Here is a 26,985-nt window from a genome sequence, read left to right on the forward strand (position 1 = left end):
CTGTAGACTATATAAAACTACAGTTTTAATAACTGTAGACTATCTGAGAACGAGGTAATTTTAACCAAATCTTAAGAATTTTATATTCTACTTTACTTTGAAGAAGTGGTAATAACTACACCAGAGTTTACTACCTATGGGCTTCCCTGGTGGCTCAGACGGTAAAGCGTCTGTCTACAATGCGGGAGACCCGGGTTCAAGCCCTGGGTTGGGAAGATCCCCTGGAGAAGGGGATGGCAACCCACTCCAGGACTATTGCCTGGAAAATCCCATGGACAGAGGAGCCTGGTAGACTATAGTCCACGGGGTCACAAAGAGTCAGACACAACTGAGCAACTTCACTTCACTTCACTACCTATATTGGTTCTTTTGCTTTAAAGTTTCTAATTATAACTTAATTTCTTTTTTATTATAGGTAAATTAACATGATGGATTTCTCCAAGCTCCCCAAAATACGTGATGAAGATAAAGAAAGCACATTTGGTTATGTGCATGGGGTCTCAGGACCTGGTGAGTAATACATAATAATCATAATAGTAAAAATCCCTAATATCAGTTAATATCTTTTCAAGATGTTTTAGGCAGAAATACACAAGTTTCTCTTCACCTATGTATATTCTGTCTTTAGAAGATTTCATACCTGCTGTAAGACTGAGGCAATACTTCCACCATAAGGGTTACTATAACATTTATTATCTAAATTTGATAATTATTATGTAAATGTATAGATGGTATTGTGTGTCTTAAGTTATTTTGGTTTTTAAATCTGAGGTTAAAAAGCTATAAAGTTTATAGGTTTTATTTTATGATACCTAAATGTCTGTTAATGTGATTTAAATTTTAGTAATTGCTTTTAGAACATTTCTCAGAAATATCAACCGTGGCTCTTTGCATGTATAAATCCTTCTGAGTGATGATTCAGATATCACGTAACTAGCTACCTGTAGCAAAATAGTCTTATGACCTGATAATGAGAATGGAAAGCAGTTTATGTTTGTTTTGCCCACAACTTGGAGTACTGCATTTTAAATAATAAATAAATCTCCTCCTAGTATTAAGTTTGTTATTCTACATTTCCACTGCAAAATGTGATTCAGTTTCTGTTGGTAAAACTACTCATTGATTTGTAATCTTCAGTGCCATGAATATTCACTTTTCCTTGTCTTTTTATAAACCTCATGTTGTAATCTTTTTGATGTTCTAATCACAATAGAGGTGATGGTACTTTTGGGTGTTAATACAAGTGAAGATTACCAGTCACTGGGCCACTTATTTCTCCCTAGTAAGCTTCTACTGCTTAGAACTTGGTGTTTGAGCTTGAATTTTTAGCAAATAATATATTTCACTACTTTGAACATCTTCACCATTCAGAGAAACAATTTTTCACCTTGATGATCATAAGGCCTTTAAGGAAGACAGACTGTACATAGGAAACTTCTGGGAAAAGGCAAAGAACACTCTCAAAAGAGTTTAGGTGAAAATATTTTTCTGAAATTTGTCAACATTTTAGTTATCTGTGGTATTTCAGTGTGGGCCTCCCAGGTGGCACTAGTGGTAAAGAACGTGCATGCCGATGAAGGAGACGTGAGAGATGTGGGTTAGGTCCTTGGGCTGGGAAGATTCCCTGGAGGAGGTCATGACAACCCACTCCAGTATTCTTGCCTGGAGAATCCCATGGCCAGAGGAGCCTGGTGGGCTACAGTCCATGGGGTCACAGAGTCGGATGTGATTGGAGGGCTTAGCACACATTTCTATGCTTCTTAACTATTCTTATAGATACAGAGGTAAATATTGATAAAAGAAATAAACTTCCATTGTTCTAATGTAAGTTAAATAAATATTAATTCCCTAATAGTCTCTACTTGAATATTACCTAATTCATAGTTCTAATTAATTGTATCCGAAGGCTAAATATTGAAATAGACTTACTCCTTTGAGGCCTGCGCAGGTCCCAACCTGTCTGTGGTTTGGGGTTGCTATCTGCCTCATAGAGCAAATTAGAGGCTTTGTCTTCTGGGAAGACAAAAGTTGTCTTCTCCTGAAAAGACCTCTTACACAGTTAGCATTGGCATCTTCCAGGAATAAGAGGGCAGGAATTGAGACCTTAGGAGTCTGGTAGGGAGAGGCAGAGATAGAAAAGTTGAGGTTCTAGGGAGACAACATTGGTTGTAACTAGAAACTTCACAGTAGGGTATTGTTACCTCCAGAACTCGTCACTGTTAACTCTGCCTGGCTTCGTGACAGTCATAAAAATGGATTCCTTAATAAAATAATAATACAGTTTCAAAAAAAAAACCACCATAGACTTATTCCTATACATACCTGAAAACATCCAACCTTCCCCTCCTGCCAGAAAAGTAACTTTTGCTTGCGGGGCAGCATGATCCAAAATAATAAGTGCAAATTCTAATATAGTATTATAAGAAATAGGGATTCTTAATGAGGCTTTCACTCAGCGGTTGTGACTGATTATAAATATCCTATTTGTTGTTATGCTCACTCGTGTCTGACTCTTTGTGACCCCATGAACTATAGCTTGCTAGGCTCCTCTGTCCATGGGATTCTCCAGGCAAGAATACTGGAGTGTGTTGCCAACCTACTCCAAGGGCTCTTCCTGATGCAGGGATCAAACCCGCATCTCTTGCATCTCCTGCATTGCAGGCAGATACTTTTACCACTGCACCACCTGGGATGCCCAAATGCAAATGGGAGTTTTTCTAGGTAGATCTGTCCAGGAAGAGTTTCAAGAACCACTGGTATAAAGTGTTAGAAACTAAAGTGGTTGTTTTATGTGATATTTCTCAAAGGAATGGTGAAAACAGAGCGTGCTGACGATTTTTAGTTTTAGTCTTTTATTATTATTATTTTTCCCAGTACCCACCATTCCTTGTATTATAGCAACCTAGATTGATCAAAACTTGCCTAAGTGCTTCTAGATAAGAGTTCAAAGTATATTTGTCGTATAGACCTTCAAAATGAAAATAGTATTCATGTGTATCATGTAAACAAGTAATCTTAGCCTAAAGCCTAACAAAATTTTATTCTGTTTATCCCATCTATGACATATGCTAAAAAAAATGTGTCTTTTTGATTAACAAAACAGAAAGAAATGGAAGAAAATATTTGTAGTGATGTGGCTATCAGAGGGTTAATATACAAAATACACAAACTGCTAATATAACTCCATATAGAAAAACCAAAACAACCCAATCAAAAAAATGGGCAGAAGACCTAAATAGACACCTTACCAAATAAGACATACAGATGGCCAACAGGTACATGAAAAGATGTTCAGCATCACTAATTATTAGAGAAATGCAAATCAAAACCACAGTGAGGTATCTTCTCACAGCAGTCAGAATGGCTGCCGTCAAAAAGTCTGCAAATAATAAATGCTGAAGAGGGTGTAGAGGAAAGAGAACCCTCCTACACTGTTGGTGGGAATGTAAATTGGTATAACTACTATGGAAAACAGTACAAGTTTCCTTAAAAACAAAAATAGAGCTACATATGATTCAGCAGTCCCATTCATGACTGTATATCCAGAAAAGAGGAAAACTGTAATTTAAAAAGATATATGTATCCCAGTGTTCATAGCATAACTATTTATAGCAGCTGAAAACCAGAAGCAACCTAAGTGTCCATCGGCAGATGATCAGCTTAAGAGGATGTGGTGTATATATACGCAATGGAATGTTCTTCAGCCGCATAAAGAATGAAATATTGCTGTTTGCTGCAACATGGATGAACCTAGAGAATGTTTGAAGAAAACCAGACAAAGATAAATATTGTGTGATATCCCTTATATGTGGAATCTAAAAAATAATGCAAATAAATCTGTATATGAAGCAGAAACAGACACTCATAGAAAACAAATTTATGGTCAACAGTGGGGAGAGGGAGGGAGAGACAAATCAGGAGTCTGGGATTAACAAATGCAAACTACTGTACATAAAATAGATAAGCAACAGTGATTTACTATACAGCACATGGAATTATACTCAACATATTATAATAATCTATAGAAAATCTGGAAAATTATATTTATCTGAATCGTTTTATATATGTGAAACAGTGTTTTAAATCAAGTATAATTTTTTTTTAATGTACTTTTTGAGAGACTGTGTGTCCCTTAGGTGTTTTGTTTTTCCTGTAAATATGTGAGAGAAGTGTATTAACAAACTTATGGGGTATTTTGATTCTATGGAACTGTTCAGAGTCTTGAGTCGTTAAAATACTCACCTGTTCCTTTCAGTGGTTACAGCCTGTGACATGGCAGGCGCAGCCATGTATGAGCTGGTGAGAGTGGGCCACAGCGAGTTGGTTGGAGAGATTATCCGATTAGAGGGAGACATGGCTACCATCCAGGTGTATGAAGAAACTTGTATCCTTTTTACTTCAATTTCTGGCCATTTTCTACAAGTCAGAATTTAAAGATTTTTGGCAAAGGTAAAAGCAACACCAGCAGTATCAGAAACATAGAATGCTGGTGTTTTGAAGAAAGCTGATAGATAGAAGTTTATTGAAAGGTACTAGGAATCAGTGCTCTTATTTTGAGAAATCAGTATTATCTCCTGGACTTTCATTGCTGTTAATATTTCAGTGCTGACTACTTAATTAAGTTTTTTTGCTACAGCTTTTTTGCCATGCAGAAATATATGCTTCAGTTCAGTTCAGTTCAGTCGCTCAGTTGTGTCCGACTCTTTGCGACCCCATGAATCGCAGCACGCCAAGCCTCCCTGTCCATCACCAACTCCCGGAGTTCATTCAGACTCACGTCCATCGAGTCTGTGATGCCATCCAGCCATCTCATCCTCTGTCGTCCCCTTCTCCTCCTGCCCCCAATCCCTCCCAGCATCAGAGTCTTTTCCAATGAGTCAACTCTTCGCATGAGGTGGCAAAAGTACTGGAGTTTCAGCTTCAGCATCATTCCTTCCAAAGAAATCCCAGGGCTGATCTCCTTCAGAATGGACTGGCTGGCTCTTCTTGCAGTCCAAGGGATTCTCAAGAGTCTTCTCCAGAACCACAGTTCAAAAGCATCAATTCTTCGGCGCTCAGCCTTCTTCACAGTCCAACTCTCACATCCATACATGACCACAGGAAAAACCATAGCCTTGACTAGACGGACCTTAGTCGGCAAAGTAATGTCTCTGCTTTTGAATATGCTATCTAGGTTGGTCATAACTTTTCTTCCAAGGAGTAAGCGTCTTTTAATTTCATGGCTGCAGTCACCATCTGCAGTGATTTTGGAGGCCCCCCCCCCAAAAAATAAAGTCTGACACTGTTTCCACTGTTTCCCCATCTATTTCCTATGAAGTGATGGGACCGGATGCCATGATCTTAGTTTTCTGAATGTTGAGCTTTAAGCCAACTTTTTCACTCTCCACTTTCACTTTCATCAAGAGGCTTCTTAGTTCCTCTTCACTCTACAGGACCTCTTCTCTCTATGTCAGTATTGGAGTGCTAAATTCTAAACAAAAGCACCTGAAATTAATAAAATTAAAAGTCTTCATAGCTATGAAATCATCACTAATCAAAAGGATTTTTTTCTGTTGTTAGATTTATCTTTTATTTAGCCTTTCACATGGTTTAAAGATTTAAAGGAAACAAATGAACGTGTGTATAGTGAGAACCTGCTCCACTTTCGTCATCCTGTATTTGGCTAGTTTTCAAAAAAGACATGCATTCATGCAACCAGTTTTGTTAGTTCCACTTACTATGTATCCTTCTAGTTTTTTACTTGAACCATTATAAATGTATATTTTTATATCCTTTTTTTCCCCAGAAGATAGTATAAGTGCTGTTCTACACCTTTTATTCACTTAAAAATATATGTATTGTGGAAGATGGATAGATATGTGATAAATAAAATGCAGTGTGTATGGTAGATCACTGTAGTATTCTTTTAACTTTGCTGTAGGCTTGAAATATTTTTATAAACAAATATTGGAAATTAAAGTATATTTTGGAGATCTTTCATGCAAAATTCATAAAAGTACCTGTCCTTTTTTACAGCTACATAGAATTCTAGCATATGAATATACCATCACTTATTAATAAATCTCTTAATGATTGTTAAGTCTTAAAATATTTTTGGGTTGTTTCTCAGTCTTAAGAGTTTAAGATTTTTTCTAATTCTAATATCCTTTTTAAGGAACTGATATTCCTCATCAATATAATTGAAGCAATGTATTATAGAGAGGCTTTTGAATCTGTTTTTAGCCTGTGGGTCCCAAACTGTGCCCAAGGCACTTTGGGCAGCTGCAGCAAACTCATGTGGTGCCCCGGGATGTTTTAAGGATTTGCGGTAAACACAAGAATATTCGACATCTTCTTAGACACCATGAGAACTAGTAGCTTGAGATAATAAGCAGTTTCATTATCTGACTGCACTGTATTCTTGTCGATGATGTCATATCTTTGTGAAGCTGAGTTTTTGGCAATTGCTAAGCTAAAAACCAGGTGTCATATGAAAATGATGTGGATTCGGTATTCAGTCTGACTTCTAGGTTTGGAAATTATAGACTACCCAACAGGCACATAAATCCCTTTTGCAAGAACTGAGATTATTTAAAAATGAAATTAAAATGTTCTTTTTTCTTTCAATTTATGTGTCTTTTTGTTTCAATTAATGTGTCTTTTTCTTTCAAAGTGTTGCTTGTTAAGACACATAGACTTATTAAAATGTTTGAGCATGATTATTTAGTAGATGGAATTATTAAATATATCTTTTGTTGTAGATCTCGATGAAAAAGTTACCAAAACACTCACGATGCTATGGACTATACGTTTGAGAATCTCAGATTTACCTTCTTATATGTCATTTCCTGTTAAGCTGCGGTTACTTCTTTATTTTATAGTATCTCCGGTATTTCATAGTGAGTTTTCCTCAACCACCGTTCCCAGCTGGTGTGTCTGTTGGAGACCCTGTACTTCGCACTGGTAAACCCCTCTCAGTTGAGCTTGGTCCAGGCATTATGGGCGCCATTTTTGATGGTATTCAAAGACCTTTGTCGGATATCAGCAGTCAGACTCAAAGTATTTACATTCCCAGAGGAGTAAATGTGTCTGCTCTTAGCAGAGATGTCAAGTGGGATTTCACACCTTGCAAAAACCTACGGGTATGTCTTTCTAATCAAAATTTCTAAAGTTGGTGAAAGAATGAATGTGAAAGGAGTGTTTAGTGAACTGTTTTGTACTCTTCGTCAAAATAAAAGTGGACCACAGAAGTATAGTTTACTTGTTGTTTTTTTTAAAAGCTCCACAAGAAGGATTATAGAACAAATAATGTTTTATTGATAAGTGAGGCAAATGAGTTAAATAATGGCAAGGGGTGTTTCCTTGATGTTTATTGAACATTCAGTGGCTTGACATTTCTTTGGGTATTAAGCAATAAGTATGTTTGTTCTCTAGGTTGGTAGTCACATTACTGGTGGAGATATTTACGGAATTGTCAATGAGAACTCTCTCATCAAACACAAAATCATGTTGCCTCCACGAAACAGAGGAACTGTCACCTACATTGCTCCACCTGGAAATTACGATACCTCTGTAAGTATCATATAAACTTTAACTCACATGAGTGGGTGGCCCCACTGATATAGTTACCCAGCTGTAGAACTCTCAATAGTTATAGAATTCATATTTAATATGTAAGTTTTAAGTTACTTTCATAATTTATGATATTTTCCTTTAAAACTTGAGCTTAGGAATACAAAAGGCAAAATATATTGTTTCTTTTTGAAGAGAAACAGCTAGTACAGTATTTTCTTACCTTCTTAACTTATGCTACATTATTTAAACCCCTGATTCTTTTCTCTTTCTTTTGGTCACACCATGGAGTATGGGGGAGCATAGTTCCCCGACCAGAGATGAAACCCGTGCTCCCTGCAGTGGAAACACGGAGTCTTAACTGCTGGACTGCCAGGGAAGTTCCCAAACCCCTGATTCTTTAGGCATAGAAGAGACTTTGATCTTAATTTTCAGTCTCTATTCACATAATGAATCATAGAATGGACTGTAAATTCTTAATATCAGTGAACCGTTTAAAACTTAGTCTTTTGCTATTATTGATAATCACATCATATCAAATACAGTAGATACATGATAATCTTTGTGGGTTTAAAGAATCTTTATTGGGAAGGTCATTGTAGCATATAACTTTTTCCCAATAAGATATGATGATAACAATTTTCTAATCATCTCACATGAATAAGTTCTGTGCTCTCTGGCATAATAGAGAACAGAAGAATTAAGATTGGGGTTCTGGGCAGTCAGCTATCCTTACTCACTAGCTTAGAGAATCACTCACCTACAAGTTAAAGAACAGTCCTAAAGTGGAAGTTCAGATTCATGTATCAACAAGATTACAAATTTCTGTAGGTCTTTGGACCTTGAGATCGTTTGTGAATAGTTAAAACCATCTCACTGTTTACAAATGTTAAGAATTACTCATTATCTTTTTGCTTTTGTAAATAATTTAAAATATTTAACTTTATTAAATATTTTAGGATTCTTAATTAGGTTAGTATTTTTCATTAAAGCGGTACAAGCGGATTATAATAAAGTAAAAAAGCAAAGAATGGAAAATAAATTATGAAAGTTTTCATTTCTTCCCTCCCTCAGTTCCAGGAATATCTTTTGTATCCTTCAGGGATTTTTCCTGTGTATATTCATGTAATTTATTTAACTGTTTCTCTATTACTTGAAATAACTTCTTTCCCAAAAATTTCTAAACTTTTTTTTATCATTAAAATAGTAATAATAAGTGTACCTAGTTTAAAAAAAAATCAGAACGGTATATATTTATAATAAAAGATGTAAATCTCCCTACTTCCACATACCACCTCTCTAATCCCGCCTAGAAGTCTGGCATTACTTTTTCTTTAGAGGAAGAAATGTTCATAGTATTCTGAAAATCCCACTGTATTTTTATAGGATGTTGTGTTGGAGCTTGAATTTGAAGGTATAAAGGAGAAGTTCAGCATGGTCCAAGTATGGCCTGTACGTCAGGTTCGGCCTGTCACTGAGAAGTTGCCAGCTAACCATCCTCTGTTGACTGGCCAAAGAGTCCTTGATGCCCTTTTTCCGTGAGTTTGAGCTGTGTCCCTTCGTTTTCCCTCAGATTTTTATATGTGCTTACTGTTTCACTTCTTTATAGATTAGGTTTTATGTGCTAATCCTATAATAGGTTTTATCTAGAGAAATATGTTTTATGTTTTTGCCAGTGCTTATTTAGAGAGTCAGACCATAGAAGATAATTTATTTTTTTGCAATTGCAAAAGGAAAGCATTATTTCTAAAACTTTCTGAAACTTTCTTGTTATCCTATAATTAGTAGATTGATGTCACTATACACTGATGATTTCTAAAATCACCTGGATTCTCTGTGCTATATCCAGCAATCTTTCTTAATTTTATAGTCTGCTCTTTGCCATTTTCTTCAATTGCTTAAAAACCTTTCTCTTTAAGTTTTAGGCATAACCATACTACCCTTTACTTTTAACAAATCACTTCATCTTTTAATTTGCAGAAAAGACTGAAGCAGTGATATTAACTCTTAACTTCTGATCACCAACCCCTGTATGTCTCCCTTCAGCTCTCTTACCTTTAAACCTACTCTGTGTTGTTCTATTACTCTCTCATAAGATCTTCAGTACTTTGGCTCTTCTTATGTAGACAGTACCTCCTGTTCTATATCCTTTAGAATCCAGTTTAAATTTAATAGTCTATCACTTCTATGAAAATTTTTTAGTATCTTAAATTTTCTTGTTTCTTTGTCTTCTATCATACCCACCTGGTAAAATATCAACTGTGAATCAGTCTGGCTATCTCCTTCTCCCAAATCTACACGCAGGCTGCTGAGAAAAACAAATAATAAGTGCAAGTTGGTATCTCAGCACTGTGGCATAATCCTTCTGCATTTCCCTAATTGTCATTCTTCTGCTCTCCTCAGTGACTATTTCAAACCTCTCCACCTGCCTCAGATCTTCAGCTCTTCTTTCTCCTTCATTCTCACCAAATGGTCATCTCAGATCCTTCACAAAGAAATGAGGGGCCATCAGATTTGGAATTCTTTCAGTTAACGCATGTTCCCATTTATCCTTTGTTCTTCCTTTTTCTGGTGTTTACCCCACCTCACGTCTCCTCAGAGACCTTCCATTAGGTGATCTTCCTTTCTTCTGCCATGTAATGAAAAGAGATCTGCCTTCTACCCTTCTCTTTCTGCCTTCCACTACTTTTCTCCTTATCTTCATAGCCAAACTTCTTGAAAAAAAGTTGTCTCCACTTTTCCCACTTTAATTCACTGTACCGCTATGCCTGTCGTTCCACTCCTCAGTGAAGCTACTCTCACTAACAGTGTCAGTCACTCCCATACTGATAATTCAATAAATAAGTTAGTATTTTCTTAATTCCTCCAACTTTTGATATTGGATATTGCTTTCTACTCCTTCCTCCTTGAAACACCCACTTTCTTTGCTATTCCGTTTACCTTCTTCTACAGGAAGCTATTGCTTATTCTCCATTGCGGGGGCTTCCCTGGTGGCTCAGATGGTAAAGCGTCTGCCTGCAATGCCGGGGACCCGGGTTCGATTCCTGGGTCAGGAAGATCCCCTGGAGAAGGAAATGGCAATCCACTCCAGCACTCTTGCCTGGAAAATCCCATGGACGAAGGAGCCTGATAGGCTATATAGTCCATGGGGTCGCAAAGAGTCGGACACGACTGAGTGACTTCACTTTCGCCTTAATTTTGCTATTTCTTAAGAGTTTTTGTCTTTTCTTTCCTCATTATACATCTTACCCTCTGTGAATGACTTCGTCCACTCTCAAGACTTAAATGTTCATCTATATGTGTTGATTTCTAAACCTGTATCTTCATCCCAGATCTCTTCTGAGTTCCAGGCTCATATATCCACTTTGGATTATACCTTCCCTTTTGGATATCTTACATGTACCCCCGAGTCAGTGTTTTAAAACTAATCATCATTTTAACCACCACTCCTTTTCTTGAAATTTTGCTGCCTCTCTCAGCAAATGTCATTATTGTACCTCCAGTGAATCCCTCTTCTAAAATCAGTGACTTCTCTCAAGGATTGTTTTTACTCTCCCACATCTCATTAATGAACTAGTACTATTATTCTGTTCCCTAAATATTTTTCTATCTGCATCTTTCATCCCTACTCCATGACTGTAATTAAGGATCTTACCCTAATTCCTGCAATAATCACATTTAAGCACACATCTTCAGTTTTGCCTTCTTTCCAAGTGGTGGTCCATATTAGATAGTGATTCAACTAAAACACATATGTGATCCTGCACTGTTTTGCTTGAAGTGCTCTTTATCACCCTCAAGACAAACACACAGTCCTTAACAGCATACGAAACCACCTGTGATGTGGCTCCTGCTTACCTTCCAGTATTGTCTCAGCCACTTGCTGCCCAACTGCTTCCTTACAGACCATGCTCCAGGCTTCCTGATGGACTTTTAAACCCTCAAGCAGGGCTCCCTCTTGCCCCTGGACTTTTGGTTATGCCGTTCCCTCTGCATGGCATGTTATTTCCCTACATATGGCTGATTTCTGTTTCCTTTCAGATCTTACCTTCTTTCAGAAAGACTTTCCTAACCCCACTCCAGTCCAGTGTCAGACTCTGTACCCCTTCTGTGTACTTCCACAAACCTCGAATGGGCTCTGTGATAGCACTTTTCACATTGGATTGTTGAACTTCTAACATGGGACACACCCAGCCCTGCCTTCCTGCCCTGGCTTAAAGATGATTTGAAAGAAGTATGCAAAGCCATAAGATGAATGGACTTGGCTTTCTAGTTTGTCAGAGTCACTGAAAGGTTTCAGTGGGAAAACGTTTTAATGCATACTAGTTTCATGTGAGAAAAGTCTGTTATCCTTATTAAGGATGCAGTGTTTGTGTGAATTTTATGATAAAATACACTATTACAAAGGAATTTCCCTTAGCATTATGTCTCATTTCTTCTGTCCAGACCCTCCTACCTGACCCACATACTCTCTCACGTACACATACACACGTACCTGTGACGTTCACTCTCCTCTGCTCTTAAGAGTATGTCCCTCTCCACTCCCACTTTTTAGGGATAGTTTGAAAGTGGTTGCTAAATGGTTTGTAATCACCAGCTGACTCCACCTGAGTCACCAGTTTACACTACTGGAATGAGAGCTCTGTGAATATAGGAACATGACTGTCTTCCTCACTGCTGTCTCTTTAGTGTCTCCAAGCATAGTTTGTAGTGCCTTGGAAGGACTTCATAAGCAGTTATTGAGTAGGTACATTGCCTTAACACCTTAACAAAAGTCTTGTTTATTAACCTCTGTAACAAGATAGGAAATTCTTAGGTCTTATATTTTATCTCAGAAGACAACTTTCAAAAGTGTTTGTTTTTTTTCTTTTAGCTTTAATTCTGATATTTTCCTTTCATAAACTGATTTATTTAAGCATTCAGAGTATCTTTGCTACTGTTTTGTTTATCTTATTTTCATAGTCCTCTTCTCCAGGTACCTTATGGAACATACTTTCACCTCCCAGCTATTACAGATGATTAATTATTATAAAACACATATCCTACTTGAGGTGCAAACAGGGGAGCAGTTGTTATATCTGTCAGTACCTCAGTCTTTGTATGTACAGATACAGATGACAGTATTTTGAAGTGCTTGCTTTAACTGTATTTCTCTGTCACTTTTGTCGTTGTTGGTCAGTCACTAAGTTGTGTCTGACTCTTTGTGGCCTCACAGATCGTAGCCTGTCAGGCTCCTCTGTCTGTGGGATTGTTTACCGTTAAATCACCAGGGTAGCCCCTGTGTCTCTAACCTACTTTTTTCATTGGTGTGTATTAGCGAGTATTGGTGTATATTAGTATATTGGTGTGTATTAGTGAGTAAAGCAATCCTTACTTGTTTGCTTTGTGTAGATGTGTACAGGGAGGAACTACTGCAATCCCCGGGGCTTTTGGCTGTGGGAAGACAGTGATATCACAGTCTCTATCCAAGTATTCCAACAGCGATGTGATCATCTACGTAGGATGTGGTGAGAGAGGAAACGAAATGTCGGAAGTCCTCCGGGACTTCCCAGAGGTCTGTATCTGTAAAGCTTCCAATACTAGTCTAGAGAAGATACCACTAATCAACTTTCATTGGCAATTAATAAGGCTTTGTTTTGGATCTGGAGCAATGCTCTTACTCATCAAAGATCTTTTAAGGAATTTTCTAATTATATTTATGATTCAGTTTGTATACCAAAGGAAGGGAATTTGAATTTTTTCAGTCAAAACACTTGAAAGTTTCTTTTTGTGGTCTGCTTTCAGTTATTGGGAGAAAGATAAAATAGGCAAAATATTTATTTGGTGTGAACGTCACATAGACTTTGTATGGTCTACTAGGTTACTGTAATAATAACATTCCTATTTCCATAAAATAATGGACTTTTTATGAAATGTAAATTCTGACTGTTTTCTTTACAGCACAGTGGGATAGAGGGAAGAGGTTGGAATGATGGGAAATAACTTCTTTGGGAACACAGATTATAAGAGGGATTAAATATAAACAAGTTGTGAAAAAGAAACTAAAAAGTTCCATTTCGAAACTGGGGGAATCACTAATAGATTGTTTGTCTCTAGCTCACAATGGAAGTCGATGGTAAGGTAGAGTCAATTATGAAGAGAACAGCATTGGTAGCCAATACATCCAATATGCCTGTGGCTGCTAGAGAAGCTTCTATTTATACTGGTGAGTATATGAATTATAATGAAACAGATTAACATGTGTTCTCTAGTTTAAAGCTAGCACCAAAAATTTTTTTTTCTGAAGAAATTTTCATTCTAAAGTATCTTCATACATATAACCATATTCCTAGAACTCTTATTTTTTTTTTTTTTTCAATATTGGGCTTCCCAGGTGGCTCAGTGATAAAGAATCCGCCTGCTAAGCAGGAAACTCAGGTTCAATCCTTGGATCAGGCAGATCCCCTGGAGAAGGAAATGGCAATCCACTCCAGTGTTCTTGCCCAGGAAATTCCATGGACAGAAGAACCTGGCAGGCTACACAGTCCATAGAGTCAGACACGACTTAGTGATTAAACCACCACCTTGCACTCATTATTATATCTTGAGACTCTGTCCATATAAGACATTGATGTGTGTGTGTGTGTGTGTGTGTGTGTACGTGCGCGCACACTCAGTCATGTCCAACTCTGTGATCCCGTGGAGTGTAGCCCACGAGGCTCCTCTGTGAAATTTTCTAGGCAGGAGTGCTGGAGCGCGTTGCCATATCCTACTTCAGGGATCTTTCTGACCCAGGGATTGAACCCATGGTCTCTTGCATTTCCTGCGTTGGCAGGTGGATTCGTTACCACTGTGCTACCTGGGAAGCGCCATAAGAAATTAATAGAACTGCTTTGATCTTTTTAATGACTTTAAAATGAAGTATCTTCTATTTCTGGGTTTTTTGGTGTTTTTTTTTTTTTCATGTTTTGTCATTGCTCTATCTCTGGATGTGTCTGTATCTCTATAACTTGAATTTTCCGCCTTGAATTATAATACTTGGATTATTAGTATGTTTATGTATTTCCATCTTTGCTCCCATTTTCATCCCAGCTTTTGGTACTTTGAATTCTACATCTTCAGGAGTTATAATATTCACATTCTGTTCTGTATCCATAGATACAATGTTTGTATTAGCTTTAGACCTAGTAATGTGGAGTCAGCTTCCCCTGGCAGCAAGGTCCCTTGACTGTAATTTTTCCATTTGTTTTACAATTGGACAAATTTTGATTTTCGGAAGTTTTTTCAAGAAAGGCTCATGGAAACTATATTCTCTGAATTCTTATTTCTTTGTAAGTTTGGGTTTTTTTCTACTGCCTTATAATTTTAACAGTAATTTGACAGAATATAAAAATTTTCAATCAGCGTTTCTTGTGCTGAGGAGAGATCTGACACTGGCCTACTTTTTTTCCTTTTGTAAGTGATTTTTCCTTCTACCCAAAGGAATGCTTCTTTATCTTTGATATGTTATGGTTTTATTGGAATATCCCAGTATTGATAGTTCTGTTAATTTTTTCCTGAGACATAGTGTACCTTTACAGTCTGTGACTATGTCTTTTACTTTGGAAAAATTTTGAGAATTGTTTCTGGAAATTTTTCTCTTCCATTATGGTTATCTTCAAGTGGAACATATTGCATTTCCTTTATCTGTTTCCATATGCATTGTTTCCTCTCTAATTCTTATTATTTAGCCATTTGTTCATTTTTTCACAGGATAATCAGTGTTTATTCTTTGTATTGCTTCTGATGAAACTTTTATGTTGTTCTAGTTCTTTGCTGAGTTCTGCTGGCTCATGAAACAACCTTTTTATCTTCCCGTATATTCCTTGAGATTTTTATTTTGTGGTAGGATGCAGTGTTAAGGTTTTCTTTTATTAGTTAATTGTGATCTCAGTTCTCATTTGTTCCTTGGCAGGTTCATTGCTGTACTGTGCTCTTCTTTTTTTTCTTTTATTTTTGTTTAGTTCATATGCTGATGTTTATTGTTATCATCACTTATCTTTGCAGGAGGTGGGAGGGAATGGTTGTTACTGTGATCCAAAGTAGCAGGACTTCTTCCTGGTAATCAGGGAAGTTTGTTATAGGATAAAATTATATAATTTATTTTACTTTTTCTTCTGTGCTACCAGCAAAATCCACAGCGACAAGGCCACTTAACAATGAATTCTTTCTCTTCTACCCAGCTTCTTTCACTTTTTACTTACTGAAAAGGGGTATCTTTTTGAATTTTATTTGTCCCCATCCCCCTACTTCCCCTTGAGGCCAAACTGGGTCCATAGAACCTCTGCTGGTACCGCTTTTACTGTGTTCCAGACAAAGGACTCTTGGTTTTGCTCCTCAGTATGTACTTTCTGGTTTGCAGAACCATAGTCTGAGGCTGTGCAGCCTCAGGTGAATTCTTGGTGTCTTGTTTTTTTGTTGTTGTTTGTTTTGTTTTAATCTCTTTTAGTTAGCTTTCCTCATTATTTTGTTTTGAAGCTAAACACGGCCCCTAGTTTTTGACAGTGGAGTTTGTGTTTCTGTATTCTTGTTCTCCTTGTTTGGTGGTTACTCTTCTGAGAAGGAGAAAGTGACATAATCATCTACTATTTTAAGGCAAGAAGTCTACCTCCTTCTTTTAACTGACTACACAGTATCCCTTTGTATGGATATATCACAGTCTATTTAAGTGGCATTCCTTTCGTGGACACTTGGATTATTGATAGTTTTTTTGCTCTCACAAACATCACACCATAAAACATCCTTATGCATGTTATTTACACTGTTATGCCATATGTTTTATGTGCATGTTTCTTTGTGTTTTTGTCAGGTTAAGTTCTTAGAAGTAAAATTGCTGAGACTATAACTGTTAATATAGATTTTAGATTCTGATAGCTCTTCAAAAGGAATAACAGTGGACACAAATTCTGTTTCTTCACATACTCACCAATGCTCATTTTTCCAGTAGTTTTTTATTATACAGAAAAGTTAAAAGAATACAGCAGTGAGTACCTATGTACCCCACACCTAGATTTGACAGTTAACATTTTACTCCTTCTGCTTTATTAGATGACTCTTCATTCTGTATTCCTTACAGGGAGCTAGCATTTTTCCTGAATCTGTTAACCATTTGAAAATTGCCTCCTGTCCATTTTTGTATTGGTTAGTAGTTTATCATACTGATTGGTAAAGCTCTTTGAAATGAGTCTTTCATCCTTTGTGAGTAGGCAGATATTTTCCTAGTTTGCTCATCTTTTGATTTTGTCTGATTTGTAAGCACTAATATCTTTAGGTTTATGAAAGTGGTCTATCAGACTTCTTTGAGGTTTACTCTTGTGTATCTGTCTCTTTTGTCAAGTTTTTAAAATATATATATAAATACACAAGCATTAGTGAATGTCATCATAGAGACATAGCATGGTTGTAGAAGAGACATAGCATGCTTGTACCATCAGATTGAAATATGCGATAATCACTATGTTTTTTAAGCCTCAATAATGATAAGTGATACTACTTAGAGACTGTTCCTTGGACCATATTTTTGAAGCCTTGGAAGTCAGTATTTTTTTATTCTGACAGATGTAATATGATAAATAGTAAAGTTCTGAATTTTCCAGCAGCTATTTTATTTATATAACCCTTTGTTTCTTTACTGGTAAAATAAAGGGATTAAGGCAGTAGCTTTTGGAATTGTTATGATGTAGCAACTAATATCGGAGAAGGCAATTGCACCCCACTCTAGTACTCTTGCCTGGAAAATCCCATGGATGGAGGAGCCTGGTGGGCTGCAGACCATGGGGTCACTAAGAGCCGGACATGACTGAGTGACTTCACTTTCACTTTTCATTTTCATGTATTGGAGAAGGAAATGGCAACCCACTCCAGTGTTCTTGCCTGGAAAATCCCAGGGACGGGGGAGCCTGGTGGGCTGCCGTCTGTGGGGTCGCACAGAGTCGGACATGACTAAGGCGACTTAGCAGCAGCAACTAATATACAATTCTAATATCTTACAGTTGTATAGTACTTTGTATTTTTCAGAGGGCATTTATAGATACCATATCATCTGATGTGTACAGCTAGATGGGGTGAGAATTATTCCATTTTAACAGATGAAGAAACCACACTGGGAAGTGAGGTTACTTTGCTAAGATTAATGACAGTACGGGAACTAGAACCCAGGACTGCTTTCTGAATACTGTATTAGATTCTTCTGAGTGGTTACTGAATGTGATTTTATAGGAGAGGACCCAGTCTATGTAGCAGAATGATCTAGATAATGAATATTATTTCTCACATTAATAACATTTACTACTTTCGAAAAATAACCAAACAAGCTAATTAATTGAGGGTAGTTTTGGTGCATATGTATGTGAGATACATAGAAAAAAAACTGCATTGTAAATTAATTTCAGACTTAATTATCTCAACAAAGAATGGGAGAAAAGTCTTTTCCTACTTTTAAAAATATTTATCAGGGTAGACTAGGCTATGAAAAACCCAAACATAATTGTTGAGTATAATAGATGTTTATTTCAGATGATGAGGGCATTCTCCTTTATTCTGTCATTTTTGGGTTGGGACCCAGGCTAGAAAGAGCGCTTTCATTTTAACACGTGCCTTCCATAGATCCTGGGAGTTCTCGCCCTCTCAGTAAGCCAGAAGGAAGAAGTAGCATGGAAGGATGTGTGTCTTGCCTTCTGAAGAAACACTTGACTCTACATTCCATTAGAGAAGGGTCAGTCACTTGCCAAATCTAAATGCAGAGGAAGCTAGGCAGTATATTCAGCTGTGTACCCAAAAGAACCACAAACTGATGAATAGCTAGCAGTCTTAACTTAGGAACTTACTGCTTTAAAGTTTTCTTAAGGGTAAAGAAGTCAGGATTATATATTAAAGAATTATAATTTGTAATGTTCTTCCCAATGTAGGAATTACACTGTCAGAATATTTCCGTGACATGGGCTATCATGTCAGTATGATGGCTGACTCCACCTCTCGATGGGCTGAGGCTCTTAGAGAAATCTCTGGTCGTTTAGCTGAAATGCCTGCAGGTAAATTTTTATATTGCTTATTGTATAAGCAAGACTGATAGGATTTGAGGGTTGGCCTAGAACTTCGCTTTTAAAATTTTCTTTTCATTTTTCAGATAGTGGATATCCTGCATATCTTGGTGCCCGTTTGGCCTCTTTCTATGAGCGAGCCGGCAGAGTGAAGTGTCTTGGAAATCCTGAGAGAGAAGGGAGTGTCAGCATTGTAGGAGCGTAAGGACCCAAACTATTTACTTATTATAAGAAAAGAGTTACTTTAATTTAAAGAGATAATATTTAGCCCCACTGAGGGACGTGCTTCCAAGGTTGCACTGGAGTCACCGAAGGGGCTCTTTAGAATGCACATGTTTAGGTCATCTCTACTTGTGCTGGTTTCGTAGATTTGACTTATCTAGCAACAATTTAGAAAATTATAGACATGTTAAGGTAAGATCCTATCACGATAAAAACAATATGAAGATTCACTATCCCCACATACAGCCATACCTTGTTCTCAGACCTTTTCCTTCCTTCTTGCTTCATCTGTTTTAATTAGAAAAATGAAACAGATTATGATTAAATGTCTGTCTCATTTCTGACTAGAATATTTTTAGCAGTTGTCACTCTTAACTTTCAACTTAGTAAACTGGTTTTTATTTAAGGTTTTTATATGAGATTTTCTTTCCAAAGGTTGTATTTCTTAAGTTATTTACATTAAAATTGACCTCAAAGAAGTGCTTTTATTTTATTCATGTATTTTTTTTTAATTGCTTTTATATACAAGTTATTTTCCATAAGCATTTCTAATGACTTTTTCCTGTTTTTAGAGTTTCTCCACCTGGTGGTGACTTTTCTGATCCAGTTACATCTGCTACTCTTGGTATTGTTCAGGTATGTCTTTTCCTAGTGTAGTCAACTTCTGAGCCCCGCCCCACCCCCAGGCGGTCCTAAGGTTGTCCACATCATTGTGAAGCATTCAGTTTAGTCATTGAAAAGTAGGCAAGGGTCAAGTCACTTGTAGCAACATTCTTACTACTCAAATTCTTTGATGCCATATGTTTTTAACTCTTTACCTAGAATTTATAATAGACTTAATGTCTAAAGTAGTAATACATTCAAGTAGCAAACTTTTACTAGTCTTAGAGTAATACCACACTCTTAACTTGAGTTAGACTAACCCTAGGAGAATCCCGGGGACGGGGGAGCCTGGTGGGCTTCCGTCTATGGGGTCTCACAGAGTCGAACACGACTGAAACAACTTAGGAACCCTAGTAATAGAAACAAATGGGCCCTAAAGGGCATAATAGAAAATCGCACAGAAGTTTTTCTTCTCGTGGTTTGGTCCAAGGCAGGTGATCCTATCAGAGGGTGGCTCTTTTCCATTCGCTAGTATATCAGCACCAGCACTTCACCTTGGCTCCACTTGCCTGGTAATGGTCTGCTTTTGGCTGGTACAGGGTGACTGGAGGAGGCTCACCTGCGTTTTGAACTTTAGCTCAGAACTGATTACTCAACTTTGTGGCTCATCTGTTAGCCACACCCAGACGAAAGCAAAGCTGGAAAGTGGAAGTGTAGTTTCTGCCTAGGCAGCTGCTTCCCAGTGACATGTCATGAATTCTGGTGCATAGCTAGCCAACTTGGCCATTAAAAGTAAGTCTAAATGAAAGACATATATAAATCAGGGCTGTAATTGTTTTTGACCTTGATATATTTATAAGCACATGTATTATTCATATGGGAAAAATACAATACTTACCTATGTTTCTGTCAGTGTTAGGTAAAAGGAAGTGGCAGAGGCTAAATTTACACCTTTCAAGGTTTTAACATTTGCTAAAATAACAGGGAAGTGGGGAGCAAAATTAGGATTGCCTAAAATATATGTGAATGTTTAGCCTCAGAAAACTGACTGTCATGGTGAAGTGTTCTGACAAAATGTGGTCCACTGGAGAGTCACTTTAGTATTCTTGCCTTGAGAACCCCATGAACAGTATGAAAAGGCAAAAACATAGGACACTGAAAGATGAACTCCCCAGGTTGGTAGGTCCCAGTATGCCATTGGAGATCAGTGGAGAAATGACTCAAAAAAGAATGAAGAAATGCAACCAAAGCAAAAACAACACCCAGGTGTGGATGTGACTGGTGATGGAAGTAAAGTCCGATGCTGTAAAGAGCAATATTGCATAGGAACCTGGAATCTTAACTCCGTGAATCAAGGCAAATTGGGAGTGGTCAAACAGGAGATGGCAAGAGTGAATGTCAACATTTAGGACTCAGCAAACTAAAATGGACTGGAATGGGTGAATTTAACTCAGATGACCATTATATCTACAACTGTGGGCAAGAATCCCTTAGAAGAAATAGAGTAGCCATCATAGTCAACAAAAGAGTCCGAAATGCAGTACTTGGATGCAGTCTCAAAAACAACAGAATGATCTCTTTCTTTCCAAGGCAAACGATTCAATATCACAGTAATCCAAGTCTATGCCCCAACCAGTAACGCTGAAGAAGCTGAAGTTGAACAGTTCTATGAGGACCTACAAAACCTTCCAGAACTAACATCCCCAAAGATGTCCTTTTCATTAAAGGGGACTGGAATGCAAAAGTAGGAAATCAAGAAACACCTGGAGTAACAGGCAAATTTGGCCTTGGAGTACAGATTGAAGCAGGGCAAAGGCTAACAGAGTTTTGCCAAGAGAACGCACTGGTCATAGCAAACACCCTCTTCCAACAACACAAGAGAAGACTCTACACATGGACATCCCAAGATGGTCAACACCGAAATCAGATTGATTATATTCTTTGCAGCCAAAGATGGAGAAGCTCTATACAGTCAGCAGAAACAATACTGGGAGTTGACTGTGGCTCAGATCATGAACTCCTTATTGCCATATTCAGACTTAAATTGAACAAAGTAGGGAAAAGCATTAGACCATTCAGGTATGACCTAAATCAAATCCCTTATGATTATACAGTGGAAGTGACAAATAGATTCAAGGGATTAGATCCAATAGAGTGCCCAAAGAAGTATGGATGAAGGTTCACAACATTGTACAGGAGACAGGAATCAAGACCATCCCCAAGAAAAAAGTATGCAAAAAAGCAAAATGGCTGTCTGAGGAGGCCTTAAAATAGATGTGAAAAGCAAAGGAGAAAGGGATAGATATACCTATTTGAATGCAGAGTTCCAAAGAATAGCAAGGAGAGAGAAGAAAGCCTTCCTCAGTGATCAATGTAAAGAAATAGAGGAAAACAACAGAAAGGGAAAGACTAGAGATCTCTTCAAGAAAATTAGAGATACCAAGGGAACATTTCATGCAAAGATGGGCACAATAAAGGGCAGAAATGGTATGGGTCTAACAGAAGCAGAAGATATTAAGAAGAGGTGGCAAGAATACATGGAAGAATGTACAAAAAAGATCTTCATGACCCGGTTAATCACAATGCTATGATCACTCACCTAGAGCCAGACATCCTAGAATTCAAAGTCAAGTGGGCCTTAGGAAGCATCACCATGAACAAAGCTAGAGGAGGTGATGGAATTCTAGTTGAGCTGTTTCAAATCCTGAAAGATGATGCTGTGAAAGTGCTGCACTCAATATGCCAGCAAATTTGGGAAACTCAGCAGTGGCCACAGGACTGGAAAACATCAGTTTTCATTTCAATCCCAAAGAAAGGCAATGCCAAAGAATGTTCAAACTGCCACACAGTTGAACTCATCTCACACGCTAGTAAAGTAATGCTCAAAATTCTCCAAGCCAGACTTCAAAAGTAAATCCAGATGTTCAAGCTGGATTTAGGAAAGGCAGAGGAACCAGAGATCAAAATGCCAACATCCGTTGGATCATCAGAAAAGCAAGAAAGTTCCAGAAAAACATCTATTCTGCTTTATTGACTATGCCAAAGCCTTTGACTATGTGGATCACCACAAACTGGAAAATTTTGAGAGAGATGGGAATACCAGACCACCTGACCTGCCTCTTGAGAAATGTGTATGCAGGTCAGGAAGCAACAGTTAGAGCTGGACATGGACCAACAGACTGGTTACAAATCAGGAAAGGAGTATGTCAAGACTGTATATTGTCACCCTGCTTATTGAAATTATATGCAGAGTACATCATGAGAGACCCTGGGCTGGGAGAAGCACAAGCTGAAATCAAGATTCCCAGAAGAAATATCAATAACCTCAGATAGGCAGATAGCACCACCCTTATGGCAGAAAGCAAAGAACTAAAGAGACTCTTGATGAAAGTGAAAGAGGAGAGTGAAAAAGTTGGCTTAAAACTCAGCGTTCACAAAACTAAGATTACGGCATCTGGTCCCATTACTTTATAGCAAATAGATGGAGAAACAGTGAGAGGCTTTATTTTTTTGAGTTTGGAGACACTACAGACTGTGACTACAGCCATGAAATTAAAAGACACTTACTCCTTGGAAGGAAAGCTGTGACCAACCTAGCATAGTAAAAGGCAGAGACATTGCTTTGCCAACAAAGGTCTGTCTAGTCAAAGATATGGTTTTCCCAGTAGTTATGTATGGATGTGAGAGTTGGACTATAAGGAAAGCTGAGTGCTGAAGAATTGATGCTTTTGAACTGTGGTGTTGGAGAAGACTCTTTAGAGTCCCTTGGACTGCAAAGAGATCAAACCAGTCAATCCTAAAGGAAATCAATCCTGAGTATTCATTTCAAAGACTGATGCTGAAGCTGAAACTCAAATACTTTGGCCAGCTAATGCAAACAGCTCACTCATTGGAAAAGACCCTGATGCTGGGAAAGATTGAAGGCGGGCGGAGAAGGGGACAACAGAGGATGAGATGGTTGAATGGTGTCACTGACCCAGTGGACATGAGTTTGAGTAAATTCCAGGAGTTGGTGATGGACAGGGAGGCCTGGCATGCTGCAGTCCATGGGGTCTCAAACAGTCAGACATGACTGAGTGAATGAACTGAACTGAACTGAAAATGACTATCAGACCTCTGAGGACTGGCCCTTAATGATCCACAACTGAATTTATTCAGAACACTTGGAGGTTTTAATTTTCAAGTGAAATGTCTATCATAATTAGCATTTTCTGGTTCATCTGTTTATATTGCACCATCAGTTCAGTTCAGTTCAGTCGCTCAGTCGTGTCCAACTCTTTGCAACCCCATGAATCGCAGCACACCAGGCCTCCCTGTCCATCACCAACTCCTGGAGTTCACTCAGATTCACGTCCATCGAGTCTGTGATGCCATCCAGCCATCTCATCCTCTGTCGTCCCCTTCTCCTCCTGCCTCCAATCCCTCCCAGCATCAGAGTCTTTTCCAATGAGTCAACTCTTCGCATGAGGTGGCCAGAGTACTAGAGTTTCAGCTTTAGCATCATTCCCTCCAAAGAAATCCCGGGGCTGATCTCCTTCAGAATGGATTGGTTGGATCTCCTTGCAGTCCAAGGGACCCGCAAGAGTCTTCTCCAACACCATGGTTCAAAAGCATCAATTCTTCGGCGCTCAGCCTTCTTCACAGTCCAACTCTCACATCCATACATGACCACAGGAAAAACCATAGCCTTGACTAGACGGACCTTAGTCGGCAAAGTAACGTCTCTGCTTTTGAATATGCTGTCTAGGTTGGTCATAACTTTTCTTCCAAGGAGTAAGCGTCTTTTAATTTCATGGCTGCAGTCACCATCTGCAGTGATTTTGGAGCCCAAAGAAGTAAAGTCTGACACTGTTTCCACTGTTGCCCCATCTATTTCCCATGAAGTGATGGGACCGGATGCCATGATCTTAGTTTTCTGAATGTTGAGCTTTAAGCCAACTTTTTCACTCTCCTCTTTCACTTTCATCAAGAGGCTTTTTAGTTCCTCTTCACTTTCTGCCATAACGGTGGTATCATCTGCGTATCTGAGGTTATTGATACTTCGCCTGGCAATCTTGATTCCGGCTTGTGTTTCCCAGTCCAGCGTTTCTCATGATGTACTCTGCATATAAGTTAAATAAGCAGGGTGACAATATGCAGCCTTGACGCACTCCTTTTCCTATTTGGAACCAGTCTGTTGTTCCATGTCCAGTTCTAACTGTTGCTTCCTGACCTGCATACACATTTCTCAAGAGGCAGGTCAGGTGGTCTGGTATTCCCATCTCTCTCAGAATTTTCCACAGTTTGTTGTGATCCACACAGTCAAAGGCTTTGGCATAGTCAATAAAGCAGAAATAGATGTTTTTCTGGAACTCTCTTGCTTTTTCCATGATCCAGCAGATGTTGGCATTTTGATCTCTGGTTCCTCTGCCTTTTCTAAAACCAGCTTGAACATCTGGAAGTTCACAGTTCACGTATTGCTGAAGCCTGGCTTGGAGAATTTTGAGCATTACTTTACTAGCGTGTGAGATGAGTGCAGTTGTGTGGTAGTTTGAACATTCTTTGGCATTGCCATTCTTTGGCATTGCCTTTCTTTGGGATCGGAATGAAAACTGACCTTTTCCAGTCCTGTGGCCACTGCTGAGTTTCCCAAATTTGCTGGCATATTGAGTGCAGCACTTTCACAGCTTCATCTTTCAGGATTTGAAACAGCTCCACTGGAATTCCATCACCTCCACTAGCTTTGTTCATAGTGATGCTTTCTAAGGCCCACTTGACTTCATATTCCAGGATGTCTGCCTCTAGGTGAGTGATCACACCATCATGATTATCTGGGTCGTGAAGATCTTTTTTGTACAGTTCTTCTGTGTATTCTTGCTACCTCTTAATATCTTCTGCTTCTGTTAGGTCCATACCATTTCTGTCCTTTATCGAGCCCATCTTTGCATGAAAAGTTCCCTTGGTATCTCTAATTTTATTGAAGAGATCGCTAGTCTTTCCCATTCTGTTTCCTCTATTTCTTTGCATTGATTGCCGAGGAAGGCTTTCTTATCTCTCCTTTCTATTCTTTGGAACTCTGCATTCAGATGCTTACATCTTTCCTTTTCTCCTTTGTTTTTCACCCCTCTTCTTTTCACAGCTATTTGTAAGGCCTCCCCAGACAGCCATTTTGCTTTTTTGCATTTCTTTTCCATGGGGATGGTCTTGATCCCTGTCTCCTGTACAGTGTCACGCACCTCATTCCATAGTTCATCAGGCGCTCTATCTATCAGATCTAGGCCCTTAAATCTGTTTCTCACTTCCACTGTATAATCATAAGGGATTTGATTTAGGTCATACCTGAATGGTCTAGCGGTTTTCCCTACTTTCTTCAATTTGAGTCTGAATTTGGTCATAAGGAGTTCATGATCTGAGCCACAGTCAGCTCCTGCACTTGTTTTTGTTGACTATAGAGCTTCTCCATCGTTGGCTGCAAATAATATAATCAGTCTGATTTCGGTGTTGACCATCTAGTGATGTCCATGTGTAGAGTCTTCTCTTGTGTTGTTGGAAGAGGGTGTTTGCTCTGACCAGTGCATTTTCTTTCAGTGCATATTGCACCATACCAGTCTTCAATGAAGTCAGTATCTTTTGCTGTCACATTTGATGAACTGTTAAGGAAATCCAGATAAAGTTTGATTCCTAGAAGAGCCAACTCATTGGAAAAGACCCTGATGCTGGGAAAGATTGAGGGTAGGAAGAGAAGGGGGCAACAGAGATGGTTGGATGGCATCACTGACTCAATGGACATGAATTTGAGCAAACTCCAGGAGATGGTAAAGAACAGGAAAGCCCAGTGTGCTGCAGTCCACGGGATTGCAGAGTCAGATACAACTTAGTGACTGAACAACAACAATCCATATTGAAGCTAAAAGAAATATTTTTCTGTTTGCAAGTTTTATTCTATTTCATTTATGTTTGGTGTATACTAAAAAGATAAATAATTTGACCAAAACGGTATAGAATTCCATAGTTAGGACAGACAATTATGTTTCAATACTTTAAAAAAGTTGTTTTTAAGAAAAATCTTTGTGTTTTGTTTTTGGTTTTGTTCTTGAATCAGGTGTTCTGGGGCTTAGATAAGAAACTAGCGCAACGTAAGCATTTCCCTTCTGTCAATTGGCTGATCAGCTACAGCAAGTACATGCGTGCCTTGGATGAGTACTATGACAAACACTTCACAGAGTTCGTTCCTCTGAGGACCAAAGCTAAGGAGATTCTGCAGGAAGAAGAAGACTTGGCAGAAATTGTACAGCTGGTGGGAAAGGTGAGTTGTAAAATCTCGTGGAGAACAGATCTGTGAGTTACGCTGGAGCCTTTTTGGGGTTACGCTGGGTCTTCATTCCGGTGCACGGGGTTCCCATTGCAGCGGCTTCTCTTGTTGCAGAGCGCAGGCTGTAGGCATGCAGGCTTCAGCAGTTATGGCACACAGGCTTAGGTGCTTTGCAGCATGTCGAACCTTCCTGAACCAAGGATCGAACATGTGTCCCCTGCATTGGCAGGCGGACTCCTGTCCACTGTACCGCCAGGGAAG

The 26,985-nt window shown here is 38.5% G+C and overlaps 1 protein-coding gene across 1 annotated transcript in view; it reads left to right on the forward strand.

Annotated features, from left to right (window-relative positions):
• ATP6V1A (ATPase H+ transporting V1 subunit A) overlaps positions 1-26,985 on the forward strand; it is a 61,127-nt gene that overhangs the window by 29,327 nt on the left and 4,815 nt on the right. Inside the window, exons 2-12 of the mRNA XM_052640457.1 lie at positions 416-510; positions 4,256-4,384; positions 6,907-7,121; positions 7,414-7,551; positions 8,938-9,089; positions 12,943-13,105; positions 13,648-13,756; positions 18,477-18,599; positions 18,695-18,809; positions 19,403-19,466; positions 26,515-26,718. Of these exons, the coding sequence (XP_052496417.1) occupies positions 426-510; positions 4,256-4,384; positions 6,907-7,121; positions 7,414-7,551; positions 8,938-9,089; positions 12,943-13,105; positions 13,648-13,756; positions 18,477-18,599; positions 18,695-18,809; positions 19,403-19,466; positions 26,515-26,718 (1,497 nt within the window). The 5' untranslated portion in view covers positions 416-425. The remainder of the gene's footprint in view (positions 1-415; positions 511-4,255; positions 4,385-6,906; positions 7,122-7,413; positions 7,552-8,937; positions 9,090-12,942; positions 13,106-13,647; positions 13,757-18,476; positions 18,600-18,694; positions 18,810-19,402; positions 19,467-26,514; positions 26,719-26,985) is intronic.

Source organism: Budorcas taxicolor, chromosome 1 (genome assembly GCF_023091745.1).
Source record: "Budorcas taxicolor isolate Tak-1 chromosome 1, Takin1.1, whole genome shotgun sequence".
Lineage (NCBI taxonomy): Eukaryota > Metazoa > Chordata > Mammalia > Artiodactyla > Bovidae > Budorcas > Budorcas taxicolor.